Below are 11,307 nucleotides of genomic sequence, written 5' to 3'. Positions count from 1 at the left end.
CAGATTTTATTTGGGACTCTAACATATGTGGACTCATTATGTGTGGATGATGATTTTGAATGATAACTCATGACACAAAATGAGATGAAACTACAACAAAACAATTTGGTGACTAAATAAACACTCAGAACAGGGTTATTTATACTAAAACAATAAGCTACGGCTATTTTTCAATCCCAAAAAACTAGCTGTTGGGCTTTAAAAAGGTAATTTTTACATTTGGGCATTTGGTGAATTATATTTTAAAATAGGGGTATTTGGTGAAATAAGTTACATTGTAAGGGCATTTGGTGAATTAGAAAAGTAGGCTAACGGCAGACTAACGGCGGACTAACGGCGCGTCATTAGTAAGGGTAGTTTGGGTATTATATTAAAGGTGATGGGCATTTGGTGAATTTCTGAAAGTTGAGGGGCATTTGGTGAATTTCGTGAAAATTGAGGGGTATTTCATGAAAAATCCGTAAACATTTAGTTGTTTTAGAATTCATGCATGTCTAACATTTATTCATAAATTAATGTGAATAGATAAATCGCAATTGGTGGTTGGTTAAAATGGTAATGAGAATTATCATCCACACCTGAGGCCTCAAATTTTTCAAAATTTTTTTAATTCCCGGCAAAACCAACTTTAGTTGAAGCTTCCCTTCAAACTAAATATACGCTTGTGTAAGGTGATTTTCACTTCAATTTTGCAATTGAATGTGGTTAAGTTGATGTTTTTCGCTCGAATTTCCTGAAAAATTGCAAAATTCTTCAAATTTGTTTTCTTTGTCGCTGCTATTTTCGATTCTAATGTTTCAATTGAATTTTTTAGGGTTTTAGAAGTTTTGCGGAAAATGGTGGAAGGAATGGATGCCACTGTTGTAACAGTCAGTGGATACTGTGGGAGTGAGCGGATGATGCTGATAAAGTTGATATCTGTCGCCGGTGCGAATTATGTTGGAAAATTGTCAAGATCTACAACGCATTTGGTGAGTATTTCTTTTATCTTTTTATTGCCCTAATTTGATATCAATTTTTTGGTATTATGTTTAAATTGCTAAGAGTTTGCGGGTTTTGCGTCGTTGTTGGTGAGAAATTGGTATACTCTTGGATAACTTATGGCAATTATGAGGTTATTTTTGCTTTAGTTGAAATGATGATGAATATTCCTGTTATAATTAAGGATGAATTTTGGGGGTGGTGTTTTTGTTTTTCTTGTTTCATGAATATTTCAATTTAGAAATTAATACGGGATTAGAGAGGTGATTAAGGGTTTCTGGCTGAAAGTTGCTTAAGGGTTCTACAAGGAAGAAATATAGTAGCAGATACCTAGATTTGGTTATGTAACATTGTGATTTAGGAGGACTTATCTATAGCTGAAAGGAAGGAGCTACTAGTAATTCGGTGCCTCCCCGCGCCATTCAACGTCAAGAGATTAGACATACCCTTAAGAGAGCTACATCAGCATATTCCTGGACTATAGCATGTCAGAGATTTTATTTGGAATCTGTAGGAGGCAGTGGATATAGAAAAGAACGCGCTAGAGCATGTCGTTCTTGCTATTGGGAGCAAGAGCAAGTAATAGTTTTTACTTTTGAGATCTAGCAGCTTGTTTGTGACAGAATACTTGCTGTATGTGAAGGAAGAAAGGTTGTATTGTATGCTTTTCATAGCAGTTATAAGGGGACTATTTAACTTTACAAAGAAAGCTATATGACTTTCTCGTTTGCACGGAAATATGTTACTGGCTTGTTGACTTGAAATGTCCTTTACAATTAATTGGATTTCAGAAATAAATATGATTTTTCGTCTGGGAGTTGCATAGGGTAATATTTGCTACTTCAAGGGTCATGCAAGGAAGATATACAGTCGCAGATTCCTAGATGTAGATGTATAATTTAGAGAGGACTTATGCATAAGTTAGAAGAAAGTTATGCATAAGTCTTATGCATTCTACAGCCAGCTATTAGACTTGGAGAAAGTTGTAGCCTTGTAGGGTGCATTGGATAGGATATATATGGAAGCATGTACAAGAGTTTGTTGGAGTACTTGCTCTAGGGAGCAAGTAAAAGTTTTGACTTTTGAATACCGAATGCTTAGTCTTTCAAAATGTGACAGTGTCCTTGCTTTTTGTGAAAGAATAAGAGGTTGAATAGTATGCCTGTTATCACAGTATTTAAGATGTCAGTTGTTATTTGGGCAGAACTATGTATACACTGATCATATATTTTCACTGCTTGTATTGTTTCACTGTCCTCTGGGTCTTTTCTTTAATTTATTTCATCTCATGATATGGCAACTGAAAAAATAACTATGTTGCTGGACAGATCTGTTGGAAATTTAAAGGGAAAAAACATGAATATGCCAAAAAGTTTGGAACTCTAATTATCAATCATCAGTGGCTTGAAGACTGCATGAAGGAAGGGAAGCGTATTCCAGAGTCTCCCTACACACTACGAAGGTAAAAACAGTTCTGGCATCTACACTGATCCATTCGCCTTTAAATGATCAGGCAGAGGAAGGATATATATTCCTTCTCTTTGGCTGCTTGAGAAGCAAATCATCATTTAGTGTTCTCATGAAATGATATATTGATATGATGATTCAGCTAAGAGGTCCTCAATCATCGTAACTGAACCATGTATAAATCTTTTTGCTATATAGATCTCATGAAATGCTACTGTTCTCTTCTTCACTTATGATTTGTTTGACAAAGCTTGTTTGACTGCAGTATTGTTAGTCTGTTGAAATAGTGCCACCATTACATGTTTATCAAGTAGTATGTTGTTTACTTGTTTTATTATTTTCAGTGGGCAAGAAGTAGGTTTCAATATCCACAGCCTTCCAGCTGTCACGAAAACTGCAGGCTTGCTGTCTGAGAATAAGCTGCTTTTGAACAGCCCTAGCATACATGATCGTCTCAATGATGTAATAGATCTGGAGTCTGATGAAATTGAAAATGATGATTGGGACCACAATTTGTTGCTAGACGAGGTAATAGATTTGTCTTTGAAGAATATTTATTATTTTAGAAGGCAATGTTAAGGTGTAGCATTGGGGACTGAATTCTAGGGGCATTGGTAATGTAGAGCTGCACATTTGCACCTTTCAGATCTTGAGAGATTTGCAGTTATCTCTAGTGCCTGTTAGCCTTCTGCATTTTAACAAAGCTTTTGTAATTGAACTTAGTGTTCATCTGTTTCTACTAATGCTTTTAACTAACTATGGTGACTTGTTTTAAAAATATCTATTGTAGAATTTGTTTCCCGTACCAGGAAGCAGAATATCTGCTCGGCAACTATCTAAGAGGAAATTGGTCAAGGAAACTTTTAGAGAAGGCAGACGAGTAAAGGCGGATACCAAGAGGGCTATTCTTGAGCCCGAGATTCCTACAGTTGATGGACTTCAGGTGAGTAGGATCATAAGTGGAGCTTGAACTCTTCTCCTACTATATTGCTAATCTAAATTTAGATCAAAACTTAAATCTCGTCAGACTTTGTAATTGTGAAACTTCAGAAACAACTGTTATCGACTTATCGTATTACAGCAGAAAACTACTAACAGACTGAACTCTTACCTTTCTTCCTGTCCTTGATCTTTCAGTGTGAAGCATCAGATAACTCAATTGAATGCTCAATCAAGCAGAGAAGAAGTGATAATGACTTAAGTATCTTGCCAGATTTTGCTGAATCTTCTCGTAGAAGTCGTCGACTTGTGAAAAAGAATGCTAAAAGATATGATACTGAGATAGCTAGTACTGATGCTGAACAACAAAGCAGAACACTTTTAGGTGTCAATGAGCTCCCTGTTGCTTCAAGCCTATCCAATGACTTGAGCAGGGAAATTGAAGCAAGCATTCGCAGAAGGCTTGAGACTATGCCTGCTGTAAAAGGCAAAAACAGAGATGAAGTCAACAATATGAATGATACAGGTCCCCTTTTAGACACAAGCTTACACAGTCATGATGCATCAAATGCTAAGGGGATAAACATAGAAGAGAACATTCCTCGTGTTCAAAATTTAAATAGGGATAAGCTCGGAAGAGATCAGTCAACAATTGGCGCATCAGCAGAGCTATCATGTGTTATATGCTGGACAGAGTATAGTTCATTAAGAGGAGTTTTGTCATGTGGACATCGCTTCTGTTTCTCATGCATCCAGAATTGGGCTGATCACATGGTAAGCATAACTTTTTGTTCCTTCCTGCATAAAATAGCTTTTTGATTCGTGTACTGGGGATGATGATTGATGTCCATATTCCTGAGATTCATATCATTCTCCATCCACTTTAGAAAGTCTATTGGCAATCTGTAATTGTGTGCAAGGCAAAATAAGCTTCAAGGACTCTCATTTTCTTATTTAAGGGGGATCTATATGACAATCCATAATCTTTTGGCACCTGTTTAGAGGCTTTAGTATTAGCATAACAATGATAATTGCGGGAAGCATGGTTTAGACTAAAATTGTTCTAAATTCAAGTAGTCTAGGTAGTTTGTGTCATATTTGGACTACGACCCAAAATTTATCTCTACATTTGGTTTAAATGTGCAGTTGTTTAATAAGCCACTTTATCTGTTATACAGTCTTTAAACAGGAAGGAAGCCACATGCCCTCTATGCAAGGCCAGTTTTACCAACATTACAAGAGTAAATGCTGGAGCCTCTGTGGATCAGAAAATTTACTCGCAGACCATACCATGTGCGTCATCATCACAAGACATATTCTTTGTTTCTGAGGGTGTGGCATCTCATTCTGGCGCCCAGGTGATTTATGAGCTCATTTATAAAGATTCAACAAAAAATTTATCATGTTTTACCATGGCTTCCTTTTCAGGATACTTCTTGTATGTTAGTGTACTCTGTTTTTCTTGCTACCGATGGGTGTTCATACTTGAATGTTCTTTTTGAAGGATAAGGCAAAACTATTATGTAGTCGTGCTATATTAATGGATTTTTTTTTTGGTGTTACAGGTCATACTCCCCTCAGTTTGTTGTCGTTGCCAGCAGCGAGATCCTGAAGATCTTCTTATGTACTGTCAGATGTGCCAGAGTAGCTGCATACATCATTACTGCCTTGACCCTCCATTGTTTCCTTGGACTTGCATTGGCTGCAGAGATCGTCGATTGCCATTCTTCAGCTGAACGCCTGAACTCAATCTATTTCTGCTTATTTTGTTTAATTCACCCTGTCTGTATGTTCTGGTAGTCTGCAATGAATATAAATTTGTGGGAGTTAAATCATTGTAATGTAGAGTTTCAAGCCTCATATAAACTGGTTTGTCAGTCATAATAAGCTGATTTGACCTTCTAATTGTATGGCAATTAAGTTATACATCTGGTGCCCTTTTTTTTACCTTATCATCTTTATTTAATTATAACTGCAGAGATCTATAACACCTGATGGAGGAACGAAAACTCTCCTTCGGTGGTAATAGATATAACTGGTGAAATAATCATGTACAATTTCTCAATCACCCATCGAACAACTGGTGAAATAACTGTACCTGCTCTTCTAATCAGAATCATGCATTATCAACATTAAATCTGCACCTTTCAATTCATTATTTGGATACAAACTTTAAAAATGAATTGTTTTGCTACTCTGAAAAACGCGAAGAATTTACCCTAACCATATTTATCCATATGTCCTTTCTGCTCAATAAATTGTGCTCCAATCATCATATAAGATAATAAGAAGTAACATTGAAGCCGAATCCCAGCCTTTTAAATTTGTGTGAGCGTCCGTATTGCTTAAATAAATTTGGCGATCAGCAGCTCAAGTAATATACTTCATCACAATACCATTCATTGCTCGTCCAAAACACACAACTCATTGTCAAAGTGAAGGTTTCACATTGCTAGGAGCCTAAGACCCAAGGTCATTCAACATCAGAACCATTTTTATTCGACAAATTATACTTCGCACTACTTAAAACTACATTCAAAATTGATCAAAAGAACAGTAAACCTTAATCGCCAAAGGTCACACAACATGACAGAAAGAAAACGGCAGAGCTGCAGCCCATTTTTGGCAAAAAAAAGTGCTCATACAAAGTTATCTTACAAAATGATAATCTCACAAAAGATTTAGCTATTGTCAACCTTCACTACTGTTCAAATATCTCCTCCACTCCAAACTTCTGCACTGACCTCCTCAGATGGAGAAAGTAGCTTTATGTCTGACTGCTTTCAAGCGTATGGCCAAATCTTCAAAGGATACGAAGCTTGGTCCAAACAGGTAAAATGAGTTGGAAATCTGAGAACCTCGTGAAATTCTCTTACCTACGAGCAGTGTTTCCACCTCGAGTCTGCATTTCGTTTCCTGCTGTGGTTCGAGCAGCAGGTGGTGGAGCAGCAGATCCATAAGCCATATTGTTTACGGGTGCTTGACCCTGAGAGGGAGGAGGAGGAGGAGCGGCAGCTGCTCCCCTAGAATGTGCGTCATAGTTATTTGCCCACGGCATTTCATAAGCTGCTCTTTGCGGATCATAAGGAGGTCTTTGCATGTCATAATTAACTCCTCTATTATATCCATCATAACCTGATGCTCTCTGAGCGTTGTTGTAGACTTGACTACCCTGCGGGTCATAGGTCAGACCCCTTTGTGCTTCATAACCAGGATTCCCATACCCTACTCTTCCAGAGGCTGTCCCAGATTGAGGTGGAGCATAAGTTGGCGTACCACCGCTGCTGGCTACCACACCACCACCTGTAGCAGCAGGTGTAGATGCAGTAGTGGCAGCACCGCTAGCTGGAAACTGGTGATGGACCTGTTGCAAAAAACAAAAGAGATGACCTCAAATTTCTAGGGCGGGCAAACAGTTCATACTGGAAAGTAAGCAGCAGTACGAATTCAGCATAAGAAAAGCAGTATACATTCCAACAAGAGGAGGATAAGGTTCAAATTTATTTGACCATATTGGAAATATATATTAAAGCAGTACATACAAATAACCAGCTGCAAGGTTCGGTATTAACACCACCTACTATGAATCACACCCCTAGCCACGATTAAGAAGGTAATATGCAGCATTTACCCCTCATGCAGGTAGAGAGATTGTAATCAAAATACACACATATGACGCTAGATTTGGGTTGCAAGGGGAGAGTACCCCCCCCCCCACACACACACACACACACACAAAATAAGAGCAATGGGGGGAAAAAAACAGGAAAATGTAGTAAAATATAAGAGGCAAATAGGAAGGATAAATAAAATAAAATCACTATCACTGAAAACTAAAGCAGACATGATAGACAAATACAGCACAAAATACAAAGACTACTAGATGAGTAAACTTAACAATTAGTAAAGCTTACAGTAGAGCTTCATAATGGAAGGCATTAGGAAAAGGCAATCAACAAAAGCACGTGAGACAGATTAGGGGAGCATCCTAAAATTATCAAAATGGGCACGAATGAAAGCAAAAGGGGCCGTATTCGTGTAAGCTACCCTTGAAACTATTGTAATCTGTAGCTAGTGAACATATCACAGCACACACAAAGTACGCCAAAGTCCAGAACCACATGCTAAAGAAATGCTGAAGTTCGATATACTCTAAGACCAGAGGAAACACCTCGCCACTTAACAAACCAAGGTATTCTTCTAGAAAACACCACACGTCCACCAAGAAGAACAGTAAACCAACTATGAATAGTGTCAAGAAAAGGAAAGGCGTGAGTGGTGAATCGTGCCAGAAGACCAGAGCTGGTCTTGCAACAATTTATGTAATTATGCACACAAAGTAAGATCTAACAAGAAGATATGTAGCAAGTTCCTTTGACAAGCCGATAAAGCAAAAGACACCGAATGTAGCTTAAAAGGAAGACGAGTTATGTGAGGGTTTGAGCATGACAACTACACTTTACAAATCAAGATTCAAGACAACAAACAGACAAATCTCGGCTGAATTCATATCATGTCAGATTGCCAGCCAGGGTAAGGGGGTTCTCAATCAGCAGTCTTGCCACCAAACAGTTCAAAGAGGGTGTTTCCATTAGGCCTCGCAGTGCAGATCTCAGTATAAATGCAGTTAAACAAAAAATGCTCCCTTGAGCTGAGGGGTTCTTTTCATAAGAAAAAGTGGTTAAGTTTATTAATCGAGGATAAACCTACTCTAGTCTCAGCTAATCAAATTACAACTGCCTCATAACGAGGAGGGCCAACCAACCGGCCAAGGGGAGGGAAAGCAAGTATAGATCTTCAGATAAAGTCCACCTGCTTTAAGTCCAGTAGATAAATATGCAAGTCAAACTACAATGTTGGCACATGTTTCAGGTTGACAATTGACCACACATCAATTTCGTGCAAATTGAAGCATAACAATCAGTACCTAAAAAGCTCAAGTGATTTGAGGTAACCAAATGTTGCTAGCACCTTTTGGTGGCACATGAAAAAATACTAAAGACTTTGTACCTGCTGCATCCCATAACCATCTTCATAGGAACTCTGCGCCGAAGGATTGTGAGCAGAGGCATCAATGTCCCCATATCCAGCAGCACTACCATAAACTGTGCCAGCATAGAGGTATGAGTGTGTGATTCAGAAATAATTAGAAACATTGAAACCACAAACCTAAAAGGGGAGATCTTCCACAACAAACAATTTACCAGATCTTTTATCAACATTTGATGTATTATTCAACTCAGTACGAAGCTTTGCCACCTCATCAGCCATGCTCTTATACTCCTTATCCATAGCTTGAAGCGATTCAATATGGTCACGGTAAACCTTTTTTTCATGTTCATATGTTGTCCTGCAAAATTCAGCGTCTAAGAATGTCAGTGAATATTCAGAACAGCGACATGAAAATTTGAAAGGAGTCTTAACAAGTTTATGAACCAAAATATTGAATGTTGAAAACACGTTTACCTGTACTGATGAAACTCTTGTCTGAGGTGATTAAGTTCAGACATCATAGCAGGTATTTGCTGCACATCTACATGGGCCCTTTGAAGCTCACTGTTTAGTTGCTGCGCTTTAGTAATAAGCTCTTGCCTCACTTCAACCAAGGTTTGTGCCTCTGTCCTAGCCTGCTTCAAATCCAGTTTAAGGCGATCCACTGCCTTCAATTCGGTTTCCATCTTCGAAATTCTATCCATAAGACCCCTCGTTTGTTGCTCCCTCTCTGACTTTGAAGCTCGAATCTGAGTTTCCAACATCTGAAGTTCCTGCTGTGCAGCAGCAAGCTGTTGTCTCGATGACCCATGGGTGGCAGCTAGCCTTTGGTTCTCCGTTGCCAACCTCTCCATCTCCACATGTTGAGAAGCAAGTTTTTGCTCCAAAATCTCCGGCGGAGGCAACATGTCACCATGAGGAAAACCACCATGCGGGGGACGTATCCCGGCTCCAAATGGCTCTGGATGCACTAAACCAGGCCCATGAAGAGGGTGCCTCATATGATGAGGTGGTAATCGACCTTTGCTCCCCATTTACCCACTGCGAATGCAAGGAAACCACGAGGTTGAGAAACATATGCTATCTAGTAACATGGTAACCAGTATTATCAATAAACGGCTTGCGCCAAGTAACAAAATAATGATGATACTAATAAAAAAAAATCCTTCCATCTAACCGAGATTACAGGATAGAAACAAAATAAATGACATGGAAAAAGTTGCCAAATAATAGTCCTATATATGCTCTGCTTTTCTATCGTCCCCCAACAATATCACTCTATTAGAAAAGTACCCCAGCTGATTACCCCAACACTTTAGCAGGCATGAGCTCGAAGAAAGAACCTCAAATTGTCTCAGGTGTCTGTGTTACAGTCTTACAGGTCCTCCTGATTTCTTTCTAATGCCCCGAAACACACCCTACTGTTAACTAGAATCTTACAAACGGGCTTGTCTACCTAATCAATCTTATGAGAATCATATCAAAAAGGATAATGCAAATTTCAAGCAAAATCATGAAGTGGTATAGAAACCATCATATAGAACAACACCAAAACAAAGCTAACAAAAAATCCAACTGAATACATTTAACAGATTGAAACCATCATATAGAAAATTACAAATAAAATAATTTTTTAATCAATAAAAGTACAAATAAAATCAACAGAAAATCCAAAATATAACTCGATACAAAATAGATAATACCGAAAATAGCAGCAGCGAAGAAAGAGAGGTGGTTGGCAGAGGTGGCGCAGACTACAGGAGATGATACAAGTACAACTACAAGATGCTGCTTTTATTGGAGGAGACTTGTCAGGGTCCTGAGAGGAGGAAGGACGAAGGAGACGCAGAGCAGATGCGACCATGCGACTTGGAGTTTGAGCCATTGAGGAGAGAGAAATTTCATTTGTTAATTATATTCTGAGCTCATTACCCAAATTTCAGATAATTTCATACCAGAAATCCAAATTTAAGGTGCTCGAGCGAAAACCCTAATTTGATAATTACTTCGCTGCACCCTGCATGAACCCTACCCCGCAAAATCAATCGACACTAGCCATATTAACTCAAAAATCCTCACCATTCAACCTCGACAACTAACCTAGCTACCGTGTAATCATCAAACAAACAAACAAAATGAAGAACATGATGCTCATACAAATTGAGCCAATTCAATTGAAAAAATGATGATTATCATCATAATAAATAAATAAATAAATAATCGAATGCCTAGAGAGCTAATATAATCACTGAAATCAGAAATTTAATCGAAGAACTAACCTTGTGAGAAGCAGAGAGATCGACAGAGAAGAATGGCAGTGAAAAAATTGAAGCGAGTTTAGCAGTGCCGAAGAATGAAATTATTGTTTGGCTCTTCAAAACGCAAACAAAAACGATAGAGGGTTCAGTTGTTAACGGATCCAAATAGCCAATGTTCAAATCCGTCTGGCGAGAGACCTGAATCACTTAACAACAGGCAGAGCGGGTCGGGTTCGGGCGGGTCGCTGTAATAAAATCTGTCCATTGTGTCGGGTTGGTCCGGGCCAAGCTTCAGTTTTTGTGCCCATTATTTCGGGTCAAAATAGCGGGCTTTTCGGGGCGAGCCAAATTTATAACTAAAATTTTTGTTTTACACTGGTCAAAGCCCGTAAAAAAATTGGAGTTCGAGTCGGGCCCGAAAATCGGGCCGGCATATTCTGACCAAAACTCGGTAATTTTTGGGTCGGACCCATATTGATCAGCTCTACGTGAATTAGAGTTGTGAACGAGTCGTTTTGCTCAAGGACGGACTTGGCTCGTTTGATATCATTGTCTCTCTGTTTCTTATTTTGGTTTATTGATTTTGAAATTCATATACTTTAGATTAAACCATGAATCAAACAATAGGTTTATATTGATACGTTGATTATGAAAACTGACAACAAAAAAT

General features: G+C 38.5%; 2 protein-coding genes across 5 annotated transcripts; one reads left to right on the top strand and one right to left on the bottom strand.

Annotated features, from left to right (window-relative positions):
• The first annotated feature begins 526 nt into the window (after positions 1–526).
• Positions 527–5,315, top strand: LOC110803482 (uncharacterized). Of its 2 annotated transcripts, XM_022009001.2 has the most exons (8): positions 527–671; positions 815–971; positions 2,310–2,443; positions 2,793–2,976; positions 3,239–3,391; positions 3,586–4,161; positions 4,566–4,745; positions 4,953–5,315. In XM_022009001.2, the coding sequence occupies exons 2-8, from the start codon at positions 837–839 to the stop codon at positions 5,121–5,123; spliced, it is 1,533 nt and encodes a 510-aa protein (XP_021864693.1). In that variant the 5' UTR covers positions 527–671; positions 815–836; the 3' UTR covers positions 5,124–5,315. The 2 variants fall into 2 exon arrangements, with proteins under 2 accessions (XP_021864693.1, XP_056694436.1); XM_056838458.1 differs by lacking the exon at positions 527–671 and having other exon boundaries at positions 683–971.
• Positions 5,316–5,928: 613 nt separating this feature from the next.
• On the bottom strand, positions 5,929–10,814 carry LOC110803470 (protein FLX-like 2). 3 transcript variants are annotated; one of them, XM_022008986.2, is made up of 6 exons: positions 10,659–10,800; positions 10,083–10,396; positions 8,854–9,420; positions 8,592–8,737; positions 8,398–8,492; positions 5,929–6,751 (listed from the first exon to the last, which is right to left on the bottom strand). In XM_022008986.2, the coding sequence occupies exons 3-6, from the start codon at positions 9,411–9,413 to the stop codon at positions 6,260–6,262; spliced, it is 1,293 nt and encodes a 430-aa protein (XP_021864678.1). In that variant the 5' UTR covers positions 9,414–9,420; positions 10,083–10,396; positions 10,659–10,800; the 3' UTR covers positions 5,929–6,259. The 3 variants fall into 3 exon arrangements, with proteins under 3 accessions (XP_021864678.1, XP_056694448.1, XP_021864674.1); XM_056838470.1 differs by having other exon boundaries at positions 10,083–10,407; positions 10,659–10,788; XM_022008982.2 differs by lacking the exon at positions 10,083–10,396 and having other exon boundaries at positions 10,659–10,814.
• Positions 10,815–11,307: the final 493 nt, after the last annotated feature.

This window comes from Spinacia oleracea, chromosome 1 (assembly GCF_020520425.1).
Source record: "Spinacia oleracea cultivar Varoflay chromosome 1, BTI_SOV_V1, whole genome shotgun sequence".
In the NCBI taxonomy this organism is placed as follows: Eukaryota; Viridiplantae; Streptophyta; class Magnoliopsida; order Caryophyllales; family Amaranthaceae; genus Spinacia; species Spinacia oleracea.
The sequence above is the reverse complement of the archived record's forward strand: the minus strand, read 5'-3'. Positions and strand labels throughout refer to the sequence as shown.

What these genes read in the sequence shown, in the direction of transcription:
- LOC110803482 (XM_022009001.2), top strand. Translation starts at nt 837, where the DNA reads ATGGTGGAAGGAATGGATGCCACTGTTGTAACAGTCAGTGGATACTGT. An exon ending in CAAGATCTACAACGCATTTG is followed by an intron (nt 972 to 2,309) that starts GTGAGTATTTCT and finishes GTTGCTGGACAG; the next exon opens with ATCTGTTGGAAATTTAAAGG. An exon ending in CATCTCATTCTGGCGCCCAG is followed by an intron (nt 4,746 to 4,952) that starts GTGATTTATGAG and finishes TTGGTGTTACAG; the next exon opens with GTCATACTCCCCTCAGTTTG.
- LOC110803470 (XM_022008982.2), bottom strand. Translation starts at nt 9,413, where the DNA reads ATGGGGAGCAAAGGTCGATTACCACCTCATCATATGAGGCACCCTCTT. An exon ending in CAAGAGTTTCATCAGTACAG is followed by an intron (nt 8,738 to 8,853) that starts GTAAACGTGTTT and finishes TGAATTTTGCAG; the next exon opens with GACAACATATGAACATGAAA. An exon ending in AAATGTTGATAAAAGATCTG is followed by an intron (nt 8,493 to 8,591) that starts GTAAATTGTTTG and finishes ATGCTGGCACAG; the next exon opens with TTTATGGTAGTGCTGCTGGA.